The 22,677-nt window shown below is 48.8% G+C and overlaps 2 protein-coding genes across 10 annotated transcripts in view; one reads left to right on the forward strand and one right to left on the reverse strand.

Moving 5' to 3' along the window:
- Dock1 (dedicator of cytokinesis 1) overlaps window positions 1–22,677 on the reverse strand; it is a 461,323-nt gene that overhangs the window by 254,630 nt on the left and 184,016 nt on the right. The window lies entirely within an intron of this gene.
- Insyn2a (inhibitory synaptic factor 2A) overlaps window positions 1–22,677 on the forward strand; it is a 55,894-nt gene that overhangs the window by 28,793 nt on the left and 4,424 nt on the right. For 3 of the 5 annotated variants that reach the window (XM_078024313.1, XM_005320768.4, XM_040271764.2), the window contains one exon: window positions 9,681–9,752. The exons of 1 other annotated variant lie outside the window; for it this stretch is intronic. In XM_078024313.1, coding sequence (XP_077880439.1) covers window positions 9,681–9,752 — 72 coding nt within the window. Of the gene's footprint in view, window positions 1–95; window positions 8,767–9,680; window positions 9,753–22,677 lie in introns of those variants that run through there. One more of the 5 variants, XM_078024328.1, reaches the window with a different exon arrangement.

Below are 22,677 nucleotides of genomic sequence, written 5' to 3' on the forward strand. Positions count from 1 at the left end.
TTTTGCATATTATGATAATATGATTAACAAAAACTAAAGGAGAAAAAAAAGTCTTGCCTTAATAATAGTGTTCATCTCTGTATTTTCCTCTCCAGATCTGCCTGCACTTCTGACAGTAATAATAATGTATGTACAATAATGCGAATGCATTCCCTTTTCCTTGCTTGGCTCTGTGTGCAAGGAAGCCAGCCAAGAGATGGGCCAGGGCCTTGGGGAGAGACAAAGAAAATAAAGAAGTAGCCCTGGAGTTGAGACAGAGGATGAGCAAGGGAGCAAGGGAGACCCACTAATGGCGCCTGCTCTGCAGGGACAGGGCGACTCCCCGGTTTGGATCTCACCCTGGCTGAGATGCTTTTCTTCCAACCACCATTATGGCTTCACTTTAATTCTTTGTAATGAAAACAAGCATTAAAAGCTTCCCTAATAGCCACAGCCTCCCCAGAATTATAGTGCCACTACATTTGGGGAGCTGCTAGGCCAATAAAAGTTAATTTGTCAACACCATCTAAAGAAAGCAACCGAGTTCATTAAGGGTGTTTCTCAGCGAAACGTGCTTGGCAGGATTGCTCCTGGGCTCAACGAATGACCTTTTCTGGGCAAGCGAAGATGGGCTGCTTGCGGTGCAAGGCTAAGCCATTCATTTTCATAACTGGGTTGGGAGGCAGAAGATGACTGACCTTTTCCCCCACTTGTTCGGGAACATTTTACATGGAATAACGTAAGACTGTTAGACAGATGTTCCCTGCCCAGCGGGAATGTCACAAAACCCACGTTTCTGTTTTGCTTTTCAGAAGCAAAAGGGAGTTTTGCCCATTAACCCCGAGGGCTGTTCATGCAGACTCTTCAATCACTCACTCATTCATTCATCCCATCACTATTCAAAGAACAGTTCTCCACCACCCATTCTACTCCAGGCCCCAATGTGGGTGCCAGGAATTTATCAGAGAACAGACGGGGAAGCCTCCCCCTCACTGTGCTGTTGTTCTGGGTGTCAGGAGAACCAGCAGCCGAAGGCTCTGGCAGGTTCCATGGGAACGAGGGTTGAGCGGGAGTTTAGAGCTGGAAGGGGGCAGGGCAGAAAGGGTACTGGCCCTCTCCAGTCATGAAGGAGCCCGCCACCTTGGCACACCATGTCCCAGCCAGAGAAAGGTACCATGCAACAGGCCTAGGGTGGGAAGGTGCACCAGGACACGTTTCCCACCAGCGAAATGCTCTCAATCAATGCTGCAGAAGAAAGGGGCTCCATTGCATGGCCAAGGTACCTGGAGTGGATCTAGAGTGCGCTCTGGTACTGAGTCTCAGAAAGTGCCAGGGATTTACTGTGAGGTTTGTGGAGTTGCCATGAAGGGTGGGATTTGCATAAGCAGTGCCAACAGTACCAGAGAAGGACCTTTCCAAAGTCATGGCAGCTAACTTCCCAAGCATAGAAGCACTTTCTTCATTCTAGATTTTAAGTATCTTGAGAGCATGGCTTGTTTCTTATGAATGCAGGTAACTGACCCCCAGCAAGGGTCTTGCACTGTGCTAATGCACTGGGCACACTGTGAGCAACAAGAACTGTTGTTTTGGTTACTTTGTAGCAAACTCTTTTAAGGTCTCTGATTAGTGCCCTCAGTAGAAATAAGCAGGATTATTGAAAATCATCCTGATGTTAAGATTGAATGGGGTTTGCATTTCCATCTCAATTCTTGGCTTTGGGAGAATGCAACATGCATGATTTTGAAAAGCTCACCTTCTGGTGGAAGTTAAATGTAGGGAAGACAAATAGGATGAACAAAGACTCCCTTTAACTCGTCAAAAGAATGTGCTCCAAAAACTCATTTCTCTATAACTTGGGTTGGAGTTCTCAGGCTAGCCCTCAAAATGCTTTAAGCAGTACAGAGAATCAGCCACAGAATGCTGTGGAATCTCCCATTATGGTTCTTAGAGGGACCGTCTTCTGAGTCCTAGTACTGCATCCTCAAAACAGATCTCGCCTGGTATAATCACCCAGAGCAGACTCTGTGTTATATAAGAAATTTTCGGAATGTACACGATCATATTTAGGGGAAATGCATGAATGTGTGTGAAAACAAAGTGTCTGGTCTCAGTGAGAGCCCTTCCCCCAAGAGACGGCCTAGATGACTATGGGAAACCAAAGTGTATCATGAGCCTGACCTCATCCACAGGCCCATGAGCTGGAGAATAGAAGAACCAGAGTCATGGAGTGCGTAACACCTGTGTTAACATTCTCTACACAAATATGACTTGGGGACCACATTAAAGTCACTTTAGTAGATACTGCTGCTGAGTGCAGAAGACACAAAGTGACTTGTCTAGAGATTCATTTAACAAAGATTAAATCAACTCTTGAAGGGCTGCTGAGACCAAGTTACTTCTCAGTCCGTGTTGGGTTCATCTGCTCATTCATTCCGTGCATGTACGAACCTCCAGTGCCACCTCTTCTGTGACTGGCATGGTGACATCAGTTGGGCAAGCAGAGGCTATGAAGGGCTGTGTCAATGCAGAATGCTAGGTGCAGAGGAAAGTGGATGGAGGAGGGTGGTTTGAGAACTGGCCAAAGGTCACAAGCAGAACATTTGAAGGGGGCTCCTGCACAGCTCCAAGCAGGCAGCAGCAGGGGGCCACATGGATGTCTCCAGTGCAGGGGAAACACCTTCCTCAGGCATCTTTGCCAAAATTAGAGGACACTGTGACTTGGTTTCCAGAGCACATCCTTAGTTTTAGCCACTAACACCTACCTTATCTGCTTGGAGAGCCCAGGTCAACAAGGCCACCAGGCTGCACAGCGTGACTTGGCAAGTCTGCCCCTGGTAGGAGACAGCTCCCAATGTGAAGGGGGCAGAGGGAGCTGTCAGACCAACACCCACGAAGGCCTGGGTCCCCTTTGTTGACCGACAGGTGACCTTGATTGGCCAAGAAAACTGACTTTGTATTCTTCACATTCTTTTTGCCAACCTTACACTGGATGCTCCCTAAATCTTGGCAGTTCACAGCTCAAACATTTACAACAGACCTAGCTGAGCTTCCACGGATCCTCGAGAAGGTTTAAACTCACTTTAGCAAGTGAACCAGGTACACTTCCAGGACATGTCCTGGCACATTCTTGGTGAGAAAGTGGATACAGGAACAAGCCAGATCTATAGCAGAGGGTGGTCGGGTCCCTTAAACATCAGACAGGGACTACTTTCAAAATTTACTTTCCCCACACATGCACAATTGTAGAGGTGTCATTCCACGTGTCTAATTAATGTCACTTTGAGACTATTAAGTGAAAAACTCTTCAAGATGCTGACATAAATGACAGCTTAGTTATCAAAATAGGACAGCTGGGCAACAATGCAGAAGAAAAAAAAATTTTCTTTTGGCTCCCAGTGAAGAAGCCCAGAGAAAACAAGAGATGGAAATCCAGACAACAAGTGAAACACCTCAACAACCTGGAAAAGAAGCCCTGGAGGCTCCATTTTTGCAAGGACCACCATCCCTAGCCTGGGGCCATACCCAGACCTTAAGAGTTAAAGGAAGACCTGGGCTCATGGCGCTGTCCGTGGTGCTGAATTGCCCTGTGACAATCCCAAGACCCTGTGTCACTATTGTTTTGAAGGCCACATTTGGAAGCCACGCCCTGTCTATAGCATTATCCAAAATGACATCTATTTACAGGCTAGAAGTTGAATTTCCTAACAATTAAAAGGACATTTAAAAGATAGCAAATAAGTCACAGGGTCACTTTCTGTGTCCCGCATTGTGCAGAACTTCAGGGGAGGGGTCCACAGCACATGGTGCACCAATCTACTCGCAATGCTGTGAGAGTATTTCTGAACTCTGCAGCCAGACTGCACCTACTCAAACGTCCCTGGCAGACACCCAGGGAGGTGAGCAGAGGATTTTCAACTGAGAATTTAAATGACTGTTTTTTTTCACCTGGGGTCTTGCTATTGATCAGGCTGTCCTTGAACTCCCAGGGTCCAGCCATCTTCCCACTTCAGCTCTCAAGCTGGTGGGTTGACAGTGGCCACCACCACAGCTGGTGAGATTTTAAGATCTGAGAGAGCTGGGGATGTCACTCAGTGGTAGAGTGCCTGCCTACCTCGTGCAAGGTCCTGGGTTGGGTCCTCAATTTAAAAAAGAAGACGGCGACGCCATAAGAGAAAGCAAACCTCACAGACAGATCACGCAGCAGGCAGTATGGTGGCCGCAGGAACAGCACCTTCAAGTCCACCCAGTAATCAACACCCTGGCTCCTGTCAGCACAGGAAGAGCCACCCCACTCCACAACTCTTCTCCTGGAGATACTCCTGACTCTGATGGGCTTTGCTTCCCATAACAGCACAGAGACGGCAGAGTCCCTGATCTTTAACAAACAATGTTTTGCCTCGTTTTGTCTTGCTGTGCTCGGAGCTGTTTGTCTTGGTTCTCAGACCCTTCTTCAAGGTGTCAGCCAGAGGCCCTGGGCAGCTTGGATGGGCGGCCAGGAAGAAAGCTCCCTGTGACCTTCCCCTGACATTTCTCACACACTTCCTGCCAACTTGGCTCTCCTGCTACCTTCACAGAGGGACGGCTGCTATCTGCCACTCCCGTCCCCCGCCTCCCAGGACAGGTCCCTGGTGCAGCTCCAGCTGAGGTTGGCAGCTGTCTATCTATTATCATTTCTATGGGTGCCACCAAAACTGCTGCCCAGCACCACCCTGGGACTCCCCTTCTTTGTTTCTTTTATAAATTCTGCTTCTGAGCCCCTCTTTTGCTAATGACCCATGAAAGGAATAACTGAAGATTTGCATGCAGAAAACTGTCACCAACACTTTTTTCAATAGATATGCCATAACTTATTTTAGATATATTTCAGTCTACAGATATTTATTTGCTGTATACTTGTAAACACAGGACATATGTTTGTATAATCTGGGATTTTCCATATATTGACAACTGAAGAACTGGAGGTAGCTAGAAAACCTGGTGATTGGCATGCTGAGTTAAACTTGAGAAGCCCAGGCCACTGCAGGGAGGTAGCCCTGAGGTTTTCTTTGGATGGGGATGCCCCAAGCACCAAGCTGTGTTCTGTAAAGCATACTCAGTCTGCTTTTTGAAGTAGAGCAAGGGCCTCGTGAAGAATCTGGCTCGCTACAAAGTAGACGTGGAAGTGACTCAACAACTGGACACCACAGTTAGCGTGTCTAGATCGGTCTTGTTTGAACAGAGCATCAAGTCCCTCTCCTCCGTGTGTTTCCACACAGTCACCCTTGACGTCCCTGGTAACTTTATACATCACGTCTAGTGTCTTCTACCTTTCAAGGAGACCCATCCCAACACAGGATTGCTCAAAGAACACTGAGCAAGGAGAGGGCCAGGGTCCTGATTTGGTCCCTGGGTTGAACCTGTGCTCTGGGGGGATGGCAGCTACAGGGCAAGCAGAACAGAAAACCCGAAATCTCCAACAGGAAAGACCCCACCTGGGACCCTTGGTGCTTCCTAGATGCTGAATGCTGAGTTCAAGTAACCTCCTTCATTCAGATGCGAATGACAGCTGTCTACAGTGGGATGAGAGCCAGGGCCACAGCACCCCTATGTAGGATGTGTAAAGTGCTTGTCTTCAGAGCCCAAAGGGGAGAAGGGTGAGAAGAGAACTTTTCACAATTTACACTTTTCATCTTCTTTCTGCACTCAGTTGGAATCCTTTGATTAGATTAGTGTGTTTTTCTGGATTTCAGGAGAAGAACACAAACCCTGAGAATGACTTGGCAAAACTAATATTAGCCAAACACCCAGAAGGTACCAGGAATCATCTCAGGAGTGAGGTCATAAACCTACAAACAGCAGGGACTTCTCAAATCAAAAGGGAAGGGAGCCTTACAAAGGAGGCACTCAACTTTCAGGACAAAAAAAAAAAAAAATGTTTGATCAAAATGCTTTGTTCACACCTTTTAGATCAATAGCCTAAGCTCTAACATCTCAGAGCATCTAATTTACTAAAGATCTCTACCTCCCCCTCATTGGACAAGCATCTACTCTAGCAGATTGAGGGTTCTGGACTGCCCCTGTTCATGGCAATGACAATATGGAAAGACACCCTCTCCAAGCACTGGTTTCGTGACATGTTTCCAAATTGAGAAGGGAACACAGGGGATTCCCAGCAGAGCATTTGGTGCATCCTGTCCCGCAGAACTTGCCTGCTTTGTGTGTATTTGGAGTGTGCATTTGTCAGTGGCTGCAGCCCATTTATTAATGTGGCCATGAAATGATCCTTGGAAGCTCCGAGCCACAGTTGTGGATGACCAACCAAGGAGCACAGTGGGATGCAGAGCTGCAGGCCCTCTACCGAGAACACTCGTGTGCGCCACGACATTTCAGCAGGCACAGAGTGGCTGACATTAGCTGTGGCAGCAGCCTTTGATTGAGCCATGTGACACGGGCCAAACGGGCTTTTCTGGACCCCAGGCATTTGATTCCTGTAAACAACAAGAATTTAAACAAAAACTGTTGAAATACACCAAAGGGCCTCTCCAGAGAAAGTTCTTGGAATGGAGTTGAAAATAACTTCCCAGACATGGTAGAAATGGACTGACCGCCCAATTTCCTTGTTGACAGAAGAAACTAGAGAGAGCAAAGAGGAGGACAGTGATGCTGTCACTGTCCCAAGACAGGGGAGGAGAGGGCTGACAGGAAGTGTCCTTCTCATCCTGCCATTAAATATAAAATCATGTCCTGCGAGCTTCCCCTCTGGGTGACCTGGCTTCACCTCCACCATGTGCAGCCACACTGGCCTCTGGTCTTGTCCTGCCACGTGCTGCCATCTCCCCCTGCAGGATGCCAAGACTGGGGGTCCTGTTTGCAGCACTCAGTAACTGACTGCTTTTTATCAGCTCCCTGGTCTCCCTTCAGATGCCACCGCCATGGGGGTCAAGCCAGAGCCACTCCTCACAGCACCCCCTACTATACAGAACCTAACTGCTCATTCTGCCATCCTCCTGTACCTGGTGCTCTCCCATTCCACTATAGGCCTTGGGAGAAGGCCCTACCTCACTCACACGCCTTCTTCATGGCCACAATGGTGTCTGTCACTCAGTAGGCACTTAATAACTCCCTCCTGCTTCCTGGCTCTAAAGGGGCGACCGTCCACTGGGCAGGGTGATTAGGACAGCCCTCTCAGGAGGCCTTGGGAGAGGCCAGTCTTCTGCATCTCTCCACCCTCAGCAGAAAAAGCCTCTGTGAACCTCAGGTGCCTGGAGCCTTTGTCCTGTCATTGCCCGATTCTCTGACAATACCAAGCTGCCAATTACACGAGGTGCAGAACACAGGTCCCAAGCAAGGCAACACTGAGCACCAGAAGCCTGGGGTCTAAGAATAATGAGATCCTGGACCTGAAGTGTCACTGTGTTCTCCTCTGTGAAACGAGGAAGCACAGTTAATTGGAAGACTCTAGGCTCCAGTGTCAGCACAACACTTGCAAACTTTGAGGTTACTGAGCAGAGAGGGATGTGGGTGTTGATGAGGCTCCATGGAGATCTGTCCTGAGGTCTAGGGCAGGAAGGTCTATGGGAGTGAAATTCAGAGAGTGCCATCAGACAGCAATGAAGTTACACCCAACTCCACCTTCTTTAAGCACCACAGCCTGGTGTGACAGCACAAAGACCACAGTCGTGTGCCCATCAGGACAGCAAGAGAGCAGCAGCACCTCAGCAACCCAGCCAAGGGGATGACAGCACTTTCACAAACATGTGACGGAGGGCCGGGCTCAACTCTTGCACTTATTTCATGGTGCAAAATGACCTTGTTCAAAACTGAGCTTCGAGCCAAGCTCAGGGAGGATAAGCTGGACAGAGAAAAGCCTTGTGCATACACTAGGCCTGGGAGCTTGGGGTGGGCTGGGCTGTGCCCTGGGTAGGGGGACTGCATGGCTGGACAAATCTGCAGCCAGGAGCCATGCATTCTTGGGGCTGGCCCTTGGGGAAGGCAAGGGCAGAGCCACATATTTCTCCATCTCTTGACAAAGACAAGGGAGAAGAAACAGCCAGGTGGCAAGCATCTGCTCCCTGCGTAAGGCATGACGGTAGGGAAAGGAAGAGCTGGCCATTATCATCCCAGTTCCTGTTCAGATAAGTGAACCTCGGGAAATGCTTGGCAACACCTTGGGGCAGAGGTGGCCACTGGATTAACAAAGTGAGCAGGACTCAAAGGTCACATTCCAGTTTCTGGAGCTCATAGACAATCACACATGAGCAGACAATCCTTTTGTCAAATGTTTATGTAACGCAAAATAGAATGAGGAAACAAAAGTTGTTTTCAATTTAAAACCCATGATGCATACATGAGAAGTGTACACAGTGAAGGTGACAGAGGTGTTGACTATTGCTGTTGACAGAAACTCTCTGTGCACACTATTACTTTGTTGAGTGACTCTGTGTGTGTAAATTTACCCCCAGTGATTAGAAACCAATTTGGATGGAAGCTTTTCTTGAGCCACAAGTTTAACAGATTCCTGTTATTCTGTTTGTCCCTGAGTACAAAATAATTTGCAGAAAAACTAAACCTGCATGTTGATAATATGAGAGAGGAAAGGCCAACCCAAGTAGGTGGGAGAAACCACAAGAGCATAGAGCCCCCTGTACAAGTTCCTGGGGTGACTGGTGCAAGACAGCTCCAACCTGCCCCAGAAACGCCCTTCACACCTTCAAGTTTATATAATAGAACTACAAATAAACTCCAAGGTTACTTTTTAGCAACAGGGAGAGTTAGCGACCCCTAGACACACACACACACACACACACACACACACACACACATGCTCAGTCCAAAACCCATCTGGCCTCGTAGGGCACAGAACTCCCCAGAGAATGCAGCCAGCGAGGGTAAGTCAGAGGCTGACAGTGCAGCAGCATGCTCTCACGAGGACCCAGGAGGCAAGCAGTAAAGGCTCTGGGATGTATAGACCAGGAGGCAACAGGAAGACCACTGTCTAGGTCTTTATATTTTTTTAAAAAATGTATTCAAAAGTTTTACTGTCAAAATTTAAAACATCAGTTATGGACCTTGAAATTTTAATTTCCCATCATTTGCCTGTTTCACAAATATTCTTTTGACTTTTTTCAAAGATTTAAAAATGTAAAATCCTAGTGCTCAGTGGTAGATCACTTGTCTAGCATGTATGAAGCCTGGGGTTCAATCCCCAGCACCTCTAAAAACCAAAAGAAAAGGCAGTGTGAAGCCCCTCTTGGCCTGCTGGACCAAGCAGGCAGGGGAGGCAGCCCACGGGCCTCATGCCCTCTGGGCTGCCGCAGGACAGGGGTGGGCCTGAGCAAGCCAGGGAGTCACCACCCAGGTCTACAGCCGTTTTTCCCTCAAAGTTTCTTCATAACATTATAAATATAAAGCTGCACTGAAACATCCCAAATTCCCTGTGCTCATAACAAAATCAGATTATATACTTCATCCAGTAGCTTATGCTTCTAAATTATTATTATTTCTATGTCCTAAACTTAATTTAAAGATCATGCCAGTTTCAGAGGCTGCAAGGCTTGTGTACAATAAATGCAGGGACAGGAACAAACTGGGGACACACATCAGTTGGTTTCCAGGACGGGGACGAGCTTGGCACTGGGAAGCATCTGGTGTGAGGCATCTGCTCTGTGCGGCCAGCGACCCCCAGCCACCGCTTGTAATGCTCTCCTGTTCTTATCTTGTAGGCTTTCATATCGGACGGGGCAAGACACAGCTAATTGTGACACATGCAGGAACAGTGCATGTATTATCTATAGGTATGTTAACCTCCCCTTCCCGCTTCTCATTCTGAGTGACAAATGGTGTTTACCCACGAGTGCGAGAACCATCTGGGGCCATGCTGGGATGATTCTGTCAGATGAAAAGGGAAGGACCTGCCTTGACCATGATCCTCAACCACCTCCAAACGCTCTGCCCCAGGTATATGGCCACGGGGTGAAGGAGAGCTTGAGCCCATTCATCTTGCGGAGGCAGCGCTGTGGTTTCCAGAGCTGATGTCAGTTTGATGGCTTGCTCCCTGGGAACCCATAGCCGTGGGCACCGTGCAGTGTGCTCTGGAGAGGCTGTAGAACATACGCCCTGCAGATGGCATAGAGCAAAGGCTGGGGACCACCTGCACGCACTAGGAATGCCACCGAGGTCCCAGGCTGCTCACGCCACAGGTGGGGTTACTTCCTGGGAACTCAGGATTGGGGCACAGATCAGAAGCCCCTCTCTGGAGTCCCTAGAGCTGTTCCTCATTGTGCTGGTGGTGGTGTGTTTTGTCATTTGGCTTTATGACTTGGTCAAATCCTTCAGAGGGATTTCCTATTTTTTTTTTAAATGCAATATTCCAAACAAAGTGTGAGAGCGGTGAGAGATGTCATGATGTGGCTGGTTCTTTAAAATGAAGACTGAAGAGGCTTAGGTTGACCCACGTCCCGTGTGCGGAGGGCGGGGATGTAGTACATACGACAAGCCCATTCCCTCTGGGTGGACACCAGCAGTGGCCGATGCTGGATCATGTCGTTTTTCTGGTTTTTTGAGGAGCCTCCATATTGTTTTTCTTCAAGGCCGTATGAAGCACCTCCTATCACCGGTGTGTGAGACCACCCTTCTCTCCACACCCTTACCAGCTTTTGTGATTATTGTCTCCTTGATCACAGCCACTCTACCTGGGGAGGATGGGATCTCACTGTGGTTCTGACTGGCATTTCTCTGCTGGGTAGTGATGGGGGACATTTTTTCCTATACCCATTAGCTACTTGAAGATTTTCTTTTGGGAAGAATAATTTTAGTGATCTGACAAATTGTCAAAAAACTATTATAACTGAATAGTTATATACCTAAAAATGTAAAAAGGAACCCCTTCTCCTCCCTTAAAAAAAATACACTCTCTAAAATCATCTTCAAAGGTAACATCCTCTACCCTGGAACAGCTTCAGCTCAGCACCTGCTCTCCCCAGATAGGGAATTGCAGGTGGGGTCCAAGATCATCCAAAGCAGAAGAGCTGGGGGCTGGGATACAGCTCAGTTGGTAGAGTGCTTGCCTTGCATGCACAAGGCCCTGGGTTCAGTCCCCAGCACCACAAAAAAAGAAAGAAGAGCTCAGTCACCTGGAGACTGTGCCAGGGAGCAGGCAGAGGAAACTGTAGATACAAATGGGCACCGGATTCCACATCAGCCTACTGCTTACAATGGAGGTTCTCAACCCAGGGCAATTGTGACTCCCAGGGGACAAGTCTGGAGGGAGCCACGTCCCTTTGTCACAGCTGGGGAGCTGCTGACATCTAGTAGGTAGAGGCCAGGTACGCTGCTGATGTCATCCTGGACAGCCCACAAGAAAAGGTCATCAAGTCCAAAATGTCCACGGCACTGATGCTGAAAGCTCACCTATGGAACAACCCAGGCTTTGAGGCCACTGGGCAGCAGGCATCGAGCCAGGGTCCCTGCAGCAGCGAGTGAAGGCACAGATGGCCCCTGGCCATTGCTAATATGAATGTGAAATGAGGACTCGTGCCATGATTCTTCTTCAAGAACTCCAAATTCCAAACTCAGAGACAGCAACCTTTTGGAGAGGTTTGCCTCATATGAATATTTTCACCACCTTCATATTGCGAAAGAGCGTTTCGAATCAATGGTGAAAGAATGCAACTGACATAAAATGACCCCCCACTAACATCAGCAAATTAGGAAAAGAGGGGATGATGTAGAGTGCCAGGCATCTCCCCAGAGATGATGATTTAAGTGATCTGTCAAATTGTCAAAAAACTATTATAACTGAATAGTTATATACCTAAAAATGTAAAAAGGAACCCCTTCTCCTCCCTTAAAAAAATACACTCTCTAAAATCATCTTCAAAGGCAACATCCTCTACATCATTACTTCAAGAGCTAAAGCTTATTTAGCCTTCTAATGCAGCAAGGCAGAAGTAAGCAAAGATTTCCAGGAGTGTTCAGAGAGTGAGCATGTCCAGCCTAAACCTATTTAACATTTCCTGGGTGACTGAAAAAAGAATTTATTAGGACACCCTCCAATGTAACTGAAATAATTTAAATACATTTTGTTCTAAATCCAGAGGTGACTTATATAAAAAGTAATAAGAGAAGTGATTTAACAAGTCTGAGAAGGAACCTGTAATCTGTCTTTGCGGGAATTAGCATGGAGTGGTTACTATTTGGATTGGCTCAGCGGGCATGCTGCACGAATCCCAACACACTGGCCTCCCATCCAAAAGAGCCAGGAGCATCCAAACACCAGAGCAATCTTCTAAAATCGAGGAATTCTTGCCAAGTGAAGGACAGAGACACTGCGCCCACTCTGGCTCTCCTGTGAAAGCGGGAAGACATGCCTATTCACAGAGGCCCTTCCACTCAAGTACTTGCATCTTTAGAAACTGAACAGAGGAGAGACCTGGGCAGACTCACAAACTCTGCCCCTTTGCCTTGAAGCAGAAGCATCCCAAGAGGCAGAGCTAGAGAAAAAGTAGGGTTTGGGATGCCTCTTTCAGAACTCTAGTTTAAAACCCCTTCCCTTGGCAGTAGGTGATTCCCACAGCCCCCAAAGTTCTATTGCAGTCAGAAGCTACTAGGGTTTGGCAGGCAGGTCCCAGAGCGTTCTGTACAGGACATCACAGCTGGAATCCCAGTGTCTCTTAACGTCCTCATTTACTCCTCGAACTAATTTTCCATAAAGCTCTCACTGTTCCCACCAGGATGAGCACAGTCAGCTCAGTCAATGATTTCTCAAATCTTCTATCCTTTTATATTGGATATAACTGAAACACAACAGTTACTCTGATAGTGGATATTGATGTTAGAGGAAAGCTTCGAGAGGTCTATAGGAGAAGACGAGAACGGGGAGTAAAAATTCACTCTGGTTAATTAACTGAAGACCCAGTCAATGGAGAAGCCATAAAAACTGAGGTGTAACTAACATAAACATGTTATTTTAATTTAAGTCATGGAAATTGGAATCTCGCATCTCTATGACCTAAAGCTCTGCCGATCTTTGGCAGCGAGGCCCAAATGTTGTCTTGAAGGCAAGACCCCAGGCCACCACTAGAGTTCCAAGTTGTCTTCCAGGAGTCAAGCGGCTTTTCTTCTCTAGAATGAAGGGACTTCTGGGAAGGAAGCTCATTCAGAAGGCTTCTGAGTGCACCCCTGAGTCACCCCCACTTTTTCCACACCCAATATTTAGTAGCACCTTGCTCTTTCCAGACTCACAAAAATGACAATTCTTCCTTACGACTCTGGTTGCTGCAACATTAGGATGATTAATTCATGTCAAAACTGAATACCAAAGGCAGAACTAGTCCAGGAGCAAGTACGACATCTTAGCACGCACGCAACTGCAGTGTCAAGGGCAGAGGGTCACGTTCAGCAAGAGAGAAGCCTTGGAGCATTGGTCTCGTGTGCTGTCGGCAAGGTTGTGGGTGTGGGGGGACAGCTGGGTTAAACAGCTGTGGGCTAAGGGGCTTCAAGGATCCCACACAGATATCAAAGATCGACATGCTAGGAGAGGGGAACAGGATGGCCTCCACAGAGAGCCCTGCAGGAGGGCAAGGTCGGCTTGGATCAGAGTCCTTGCAGTTTTTTCCAAGCCTGGCTTTAGTAACCCAGGTGCTGGGGTCCCAGGGCTGCACTCTAGGGATCAAGAAATTTGCTATGAACCCCTACCCACGATTTCTACTTCCCCTGGGAGGGCTGGAGCACTTCTGCAATATTTGGGATCTCATAAATAAGTTTCAAAATAAAGAAACCTTAAACACCACAAGGCTGTGGTTGTCCCAGAGGCTGGAGCACGCAGGAGTCCATGACAGCCGCCAGGTCCCTGTGCTGCAATTTGTCACACTGCCTGCTGGCAGGTGGAGGGCCCTGGAGGTCAATGAAATTGACCTCACCTGTCTTGCATTTAAACATTGCTTTTTACTGGAAACCCAACTGCCTATTGGAGCAGTATAACAACCTCGTGTTCCAGGAAAGCTTGGCTTGGGGAGACGAGAAGGGGGTGCGCTCCGGAACGCTGCCTGAGGTTTCACCAAAATGGTCCCATAATAAATGTGCACCTTTGCTATGGTGGCAGTATGTATTTCTCTGTAAAAAAAATGATTCTGTCATGGAAGTACACAGGACTTGGGAAAAACATCAAAAGGACAAAACGTTTTGAAGCAATTTTAAAAGCACAACGTTGGAAACATCAGGCTGTCAGAGCCTGGCGCTCAGATCAGGGTGCCCTGGAGGTCGGGCTGAGCTGTGGCCTTCTCTCCTGGGCAGGTGTCTGTTCACCGTTAATTCCTGCAGAATCGCAGCAAGGGATTCCTTCCAGTCCCGAATCCATGACCCTGTTTTTCACAAGTATGAAAGAAAGGATCTGAGATCGCGCATGGGGTGTGCGCATGGGGTGCAGGCGCCCACACTCAAAGGCGTCTCTCCACCCAGAAGCATCCCTGCCCTCCTGACAAACTCATCTCCATACGTGGCGGGGAACCCAGTGCTCTGTCCACTGAAACACCAGGCTCCGAAAGTGGTAGCTGGAAATTCTGAGATGGTTGACATAGTTACTTTTTTCCCTAAGATGACATCCCTTTGATTGTGATCTGGACCCGATGGAGATATTCAAATTAAGGAATGTCTCAGCGTGAAAGAAGATTAAAAGAGATTCAAGCTGAAGTTTTCTTTCAGTGAAACTTTTCTGGCTTATCATCCATATTTCCTGTCAAAATATGGTTTAATTAGTTCAGAGAATGTTTTAAGGATAAATTACCAATATCATCTTTGCTAAGAAGCAGCTGAAATCCTTTGTCTCCAGTCTCTCTCTGCAACTCCTGACACAAGAATCTGATGAGTCACGCTACCCATGACTCACCTTTTGTTCAGACTTCGATTCACAGAGGAACAATCAGAGATACCAAGGCAAACATACCCCTTCCCTCCTCTACTGAAATGGTTAATTTGTAAGATAATACTGCAAGAAAATGCCCTGAATTCTAATTTATATGTTTTAATGAAAATAACACAGTGCCAACTCTGATGCAAAGGCTTTTGGGAAATGGAAGCAAGATTTAAAAGATAATAATAATGCTGACTCAGATTAATTAGAGAGTATCATTTCCAGAATATTAAATGTTCCTGTGAAGTGTCAGAATCTGAGCCAGTGTGTTCTCCAGGAGACGATGTCCACACTGGCTTCGTTTCTGCATCGCCAAGGCCACCAGGCAGGTGGCCTTGAGTGACACTCCAATCATGCCATGGAGCAGCGAGTGGGCTGGCACCTGAGTGGAGGGGAGCACCATGGTCCCCTGGGCCTCTGGTTTCAACAGCACAGAGGGAGGGAGCCTGTGGAGGGCCCTGCTCTCTACAATCCTCAATCCAGGTGATCCACGCACGATGGTCCAGTGTAGACAGAATCTCAAGCAAGTATTTAATAAAATGCCTGAGCCCTCTTCTGCTGGGGCTTATGTGTGGTTATGGAACAAGCATGGTCCAAGAGACTCCCAGGAAAGAGGTTGTGCTCCAGCCACTGGGAGATGGGGACAGATCTGAATCTGACAGAAGACGCCCACCACACCCCCCTCACCATAAGACCCTGCAATGAGATCCACAGTGGAGCCGGGACAAAAGGGACCCTCGATACTGAAGGTGCGCTACAGAGGCGTGGACGTGAAAGGCGGAGGAGGATGAGGAGGAGGAGGAGGAGGAGGAGGAGGAGGAAGAGGAGGAGGAGGAGGAGGAAGAGGAGGAGGAAGAGGAGGAGGAGGAAGAGGAGGAGGAGGAGGAGGAAGAGGAGGAGGAGGAGGAGAAAGAGGAGGAGGAGGAGGAGGAAGAGGAGGAGGAGGAGGAGGAGGAGGAGGAGGCGGCGGCATCAGGGGAGGAGTGATGCTTCTCCTGGCAGGGCAGACAGGGTGGAGCAGAGGTCACCCTGGAAGGACGCCAGGCTAGTGGGGACCTAGTTGCATTCTCTAGAGCCCCTCAGCTGGTTAGGAACAAATGGCAGCAACAGCCAGATCAGCCAGATCACCTCCAAGGACAGAAGGGGACACCTGGCTGTGCATGGGCACCCCTTCCTGTCGCAGCCAGGGAACACTCCAGTGACTTTTTCTCAAATAGGAAGCTCCTCAGGCAAGTTCCTTCCCCAAATGGCTGGAGGATTTCAGGAAAGATGAGGAGCAGATGCACGAGGAACGCGCAGGAGGGCAGCATGCCTTCTGAACTGTCCCTGTGGCTTCCTGCCTGTGAGCACAGCCCGGGCGGCTCACAGACCTCATGCCAGGCACGTGCAGTGGTCCTTCCAGGATCCCAAGTGTTCTTCAAACAGGGAGCCAGCCGTCTGGGTGTTGTCCAGCAAGGAGCCACTGCAGCAGAAGCACCATGGCTAAAGCGCCCTGTTGAGAAGGTGATGGCACCAGCACACAGATCAGGGCCAGCCCTGGCCGGCAGAGCCTGTCTGCATGGAGGCCACAACCCTGCTCACCAGGCGGTCATCCACGGTGGACATGCCTCCTGGTCTCTCTGCAGTCACCGCTTGTCAACAGCAGGGACAGGAGTGGGGAAACCTGCCTTCAGCCTAAGGCTCAGCACTCTGCACTTAGCACCTTCAGGGAGGGAGGGGACAGCAGGAGATGACAGAAGGGGACCCCTGGATATTACCTTACACAATATTATTCTGCTGTAAGGGAATTTTTTTTTTAATAAAGTAGATTAACAGTCAGAGGAAACCAACAATTTTGACAGGCCTCAAAATTCTCCTTGAATATTCCCAAAGCTGATGATCCAAGTTCTTTTTTCTCTTGTCTTAGAATTCTAAAAATATATTCTTTCTCCCCACCCCACCCCCCCGATATGTAAGGATTTAACTTGTAGTCCTTTTAGTAGCCTTTACTAACACCTTACTTTCCTTAGGGAGATGTTATAAAACTGATTACAGTCCTGAAACTGAGACCTGATCACTCTTCTCAGCATTTTATTTGTAAAGCAATTATTTAAGCTTTACTCAGTAGAGGAAGGCCAATCATGTGAGTGACCCTCATTTTTGGTTATTCCCAAAGGGAAAAGCTATGCAGACTCTCACCCAGAACGGGCTAAGGGAGCTACCTTATCCCTTTCATGGGGAAATGAATGAATCTGTTTATAGATCCCAGAGCATATCTTTGGGGGCTCAGTACAGGCTGCAGTCTTGCCACAAAGCCTGGCATTCATCTGGACTCTCCTGGGGAATCTGCACAGCGTCTGGAGGACACAGTGGCTGCTGCATGGACTCAATGACTCTCAGCCTTGTCCTTCTGCCAGATTTTGGTTTTTTTTTTTTTTTTTTTGTACCTGGATTGAACCCAGGAGGACTCAAACACTGAGCCACATCCCCAGCTGTTTTTACATTTTATTTAGAGACAGGGTCTCACTGAGTTACTTAGGGTCTCGCTAAGTAGCGGAGGCTGGCTTTGAACGTGCAGTCCTCCTGCCTCAGCCTCCTGTGTCACCGGATTACAGGTGTGCACCACCACACCCACCTCCACCAGCCTTCTAGAAAGGATGGCTCCTAGAGGTGATTTCCTTGGGGCACCAGGAGTGGAGGAGTCTGATGTCATGTGATCAGATGCCTGATGTCATGTAGCAGTGCAGATGGTTCTTTCACCAACGTCAGGATGGACGGTGAGCTCCTGGGCACTTAGAAACAGCTCTGGGCTGGGGCTCGGGGAAGAAGTGTGGCTTTCACCATGAACCTGGAGAAAGCACCCACCCATCTTCAAAATGAGCAGGGCATCAAGGTGATGTCCAGGACCATGGTCAAGTCCTGGCGCCCTGGGGATCAGTGCGACCAATCCTGTGCTCCCTTCATTCAGTGACGTAGCACCCCAGAGACACTGGGTGCTCTTCTCTGAGGTCAGGCTACATCCAGTGAATCACTCATCCCCTCTAGTTACAGGGTATGACCTCTGTGGCTTCCATGACTATGACATATGATATGCACACATGACAGCCTTGCTCTTTAATGGGGAGACTGTTCATAGACAGAGGCCATACAAATGGCTTCAGTCTACCTCTACCTCTCCGTGGCCAAAATGTGACCTGCCCGTGCACTCCGCCACTCGGATGAGGCCAGGTGCCTGCGAGAGCAGAAGGCAAGATGGACAGCAAGATCTCCACGGAGTCTAGGAAGAGGCCCAGGATGCACTAGAAGGGTCACTTCTAGGTGCATCCTCCAGAGTATGGGTGATAACTAAGATGCCTGGCTAATGCTTTGGTTAAAAACTAATCACAATTTCCTGGTCATACCAGGAAAAGGGAATAGATCTTATAGCTCCAGGATGGATACTACCAATTAGCCATTGATTTCTGGTATTTTCAACCTTACAGTGATTCTGTAAACATGCGCCTACTATATGGAAACAGTGCTGAGGGAAGGATACAAAGTTGAGGTGGATCATTTCTATGTTGCAACATTTAGAAAGCTAGTAACTATACATCACAAATACTTTATTTAAATGGGATCTATATATGTCATTCATATATCTATATATGTCATTCATATATATATATTATATATATATATAATCCATATATATATTTGTATTTTAATGGATTTTGTAGGTAGAAAAACACATAGAAGTCTAGCTGGGAACGGTGGTGCACCCCTGTAGTCCCAGTAGCTCAGGAGGCTGAGGCAGGGGGATTGCAAATTTCAAAGCCAGCCTCAGCAATGTAGGGAGGCCCTGAGCAACTTAGCAAGACCCTGTCTCAAAAATTAAAAAAAAAAAAAATTAAAGGCTAGGGATGTGGGTCAATGGTTAAGAGCCCCTGGGTTCAATCCCTGGTACCAAAAAAAAAAAAAAAAGAATTCTATAAATAGAACAAATGTTAAATGTACACCAGACAATAGAGCAGCATTCTGCTGAGATTAGAAGTGAGGAGTTTGGTTTAGTTCATCGGTTTGTGTCAATTCACTAAGCAAAGAGGGCATGCTCAGAGCCTGGCACTGTGCTAAATGCAGACAACAGACGAATCCAGCATGGGCTGTGGCTCCATGAATTCACACTAGAGAAACCAGCGGGCGCTGACCATGAGACACGCTCCCCTAGAAACAGGGAGAGACGCCTTCCAGGGGAAAGTTCCTTGCAGATGACCAGAGGGGTGGGCAGCCCTGGTTACTCTAGAACCTCCGCTAGAGGCGATCTGTGTCCTGAGTTTTGAAGAATGAGCAGAAATTTGATGTGGAATTTGCCATATTTCCTAAGGTGACTCTTGCAAGTGGCGAGTGGGAGTGAACGAAGAGGAAGGAGGCCCAGCTGTTTTGATGGCCAAAGGGAAAACGGAGAGTGAGGTTTAGGGCCAGGACACCAAGTGGGAAGCTCGGGGAGGCTTGGCTGGAGGCAGATCCAGGGACCGCGCTGATGCGGAGGCAGGAGGGACAACTGGGCTGGGTCTGCTGGAGGAATGGTGGCCGCCAGCCACGAGGGGAAGGATGGAGAAGCAGAGAGGGGAAAGCCTGGCTCTGGACGTGTTGGACTGATACTGCCCCTCAGATGTTCCCAGGAGAAACATTCAGAAGAGAGCAAGGACTACTTTGGGTCCTGGTTCTTCCAGGAGGGGGGGTAGTCAGAGTGACATAGATAAGCAGAAGCCCGGGAAGAAAGGACAGGCTTCAGTTCCCTGGCATGTGAGGGAGAAAGCAGGCCTGGAACTGCACCTGACCTTCAGTGTGGCCCAGGTGCTAACAAAGGTGCCCAGGCTGTGGCCTAGGTCCCCAGACATCGCCTGTCATGCTTTGGGGATATTTTGTGTCCTATTCGCAGCTACACCCCGATGTGCTGGCTCTGCTGAGCTCGGCCTGGCTGTTCCTTGGGACCACCATGTGAGTAGAAGCACATCTCCACCCTCATTTCACAGCCAAGGGAGCTCAGGTCCCCAAGGTGAGCAGGTCTATCCACAGGGGTAGAGCATGAGTCAGCGCAGAGCCACAGTCAGCACCGAGGACTCTGTGATCTAATTCAAAGAGAATTAAAAGCAGAGGCCTCGATCCACAGCCCACTGAGCCACGTGGCCCAGCAGGCTGAGAAATCCAAAGATTTCAGATCTCCTTCCACTCCAGAAAACAAGCAAGTGCTGCAGGCCACGCTCACCTGCTTTTAACTTGTAACTGCTGCACGGAGAGGCCTGGAAAGGGAGACCTGTTTAATGCATTCCTCTGAAATTAACCGGAGGAGCTGGCGACAGCTTGGAGGGAAGCTGGCAAGGCCTGAGTATTTATAGGAGCATTAGACAAATCGTAGAAACTGGAGAAACAAGGCCTGCTCTGCAACATCTAGGAAGCGGCTGGAAGTGTTACTACAAAACCTAGCACCTTCCCCGGGGAGAAGATAAGAGCTCCTGAGTGGGCTGACAGAACAGCCTGAGGCTTAGAGCAGATTTTTACTTCTTTGGAAATAGAATAATAATTTTTGAAGACAGTCCCTATTCTGAAAATTCATTTTTAAGAGAAAAGACTAACCAAATAAATTAAACCTCTCCCCAGTTGCTTTAATTGCACCTCACCATCTTCACGGTGTGGCCCAGGCTTTGCTTTATGGTGGTATGCACCGTGACAGGGCTTCCTGTACCAGGAATTCAGTGTTCTTTTGGATGGTTCAGCCATAAGCAGAGGATGGAGACTCAAGCATGGCAAGGAGAGCTAGAGATAGAGAACTCCAATTCCTGGGCTTACATCTTGTAAACAAGCCTCGAAGCCCAGAGATCTTTCCATTCCACCCAGCACAATGTGCTGGCTGCGTCCAACACAGACACTCAGGGAGGGCCAGCTGGGCCCCAGCCTTTCATGCATTGAAATCCAGAGGCAGGACTTTCTCTAGGCTGCTAATCAAGCTGAGAGTAAGCACTCAGCATGATGTGTACGGCCCTGCCTGGTTACAAACCCAGGATTCCTCCCGAGTTGGGCAACACACCAGAGGCCTGCCTTGAGTGCCACGGGGCATTCAGACAGGATGGTTGTAGCAAGTCCTTAAGGGATGAAGGATCGGAAGCCCAGCTCCTTCTGCATGGTGGTCGTGGGATAAGCTTCCACCTGGTCGTGCCGAGGAGGGCACTCCAAACCACCTGGTACAGGTGCATTGCCTTTAATGGCATCTAGAAGCAACATCATGAGTAAAACAAGAGCGTGGTCACAGGACAAATGCAAAGGGAATAAAACCATGTGCCCAGAACCCTCTGAGCAGAGAGCCAGGAGCAGCTGGCCAGAAACAGGCATTCTGCTGATGCCACCCCTGTACCCAAGATCTCCCTGCAGAGAACTAACAAGAGGGAGTAGGCACGGGAACCCTCCTCTGGAAAGATCTGCAGTGTTCCCCGCTGCCTCCAGGGGGAGCTCTGTGTTTCTGTGGTATGGAGCAGGTGGGGGCAGGGAGAATACCACTGGCCAGAACAAAGCAGGCCTGGGCCACTAGGACCAGAATCCAGGTGTGACCTGCCTCCAGACTCTGCTCTTGTGCATTCATTTCCAGGTGTCACTTAGGCAGTGACAGGGCCCTGCTGCAGGTGCTGGGAACAGAGAGGGGATAATGCTCTTCCCCAGGCAAGACCACTGCACAAAGGGAGATGGAGGTGAATAATATGGAAATAAATGTGATAATTCATCAAAGTTAATGCACAGAAGGAACTCAGAAAGAACAGAGGATGGGGAGACCTGTAGGAAGACGGTCAGCCAGTGCAGAGGTTGTGATTACCTGGGGGACAGTGGGTCTGGGGGTGGCCAGCCATGCCAGGGGCAGGAAAAGCTTTCCAGGTGGGAGAATGACCAGGTAGGAGGAGGCAAGAGGAAAGACGGTACTGCCCTACGGCGTATGCAAGCAGCAGATGGCAAAGACCAAAGTGTGGGTCACCGTTCCTCCACCAGGCAGCCCCCATCCCCCATCTGGACAACTCACTAACAGGAGGGAGGGCTACCAAGACATGAATCACAGTGCCCTGGAATGTCCAGGTCGTCCATCTGCCCACCAAGAGGTCAGGTGCGGCTTTCTTCTGGCCACTTGGCTCCTTAGCACTACAAACACTTCTACTGTATGTGACCCAGAACTGATCAGACTTTTAGCTTTGTAGTACTGCCCTGTCCAGTCTGCTGTCTGCTTCAGATCCTTGGGGACCTAGTGTGCCCCCTCCCAAGAGGAAAAGTCCCAGCAGTCAGTGCTGCACAGCAACACAGTGCCCCTGCTCAGCAGCTGTGTCACACCACCCACTCTGCCGGGCTGCTGCTCCTCCCCCAGCAGATGCTCTGCAACCTGGAGGCTATGGGTGGAGGGGCAAGGGGCACAGCTCCCCATCACTCCACTGACTCCCACTGGAGGCAGGTCCCCGTGGGCACTCACAGGCTCACAAGCCTGCTACCAAAGTTGCTCTCCACCAACAAACCTGCTCCTGGTTGAAGCTTCCCAGGGCAGCCTACTGGGGGAGCAACCAGGAATTTACTCCACGGACCACGTCAGGTGATTTTGTTAACAAGAACTCAGATTAGATTACTCTGTGATTACATGGTTCTGCGGTGTGATAAACTGGTTAATAACAGGATTCCCAATGTAGTTGCTTAATGGGAATTCAATAATTACAGGTACTGGGATTGCACTGTAAGCCTAGGAGGTGCTAGCATCTGCCCTACTCTAATAATGCAGAAGTTACCTGGGACAATTGAAGTGGCTGTCCTCACAGACTCAGTAACTAAGA

Source organism: Ictidomys tridecemlineatus, chromosome 1 (genome assembly GCF_052094955.1).
Source record: "Ictidomys tridecemlineatus isolate mIctTri1 chromosome 1, mIctTri1.hap1, whole genome shotgun sequence".
NCBI classification, from domain to species: domain Eukaryota; kingdom Metazoa; phylum Chordata; class Mammalia; order Rodentia; family Sciuridae; genus Ictidomys; species Ictidomys tridecemlineatus.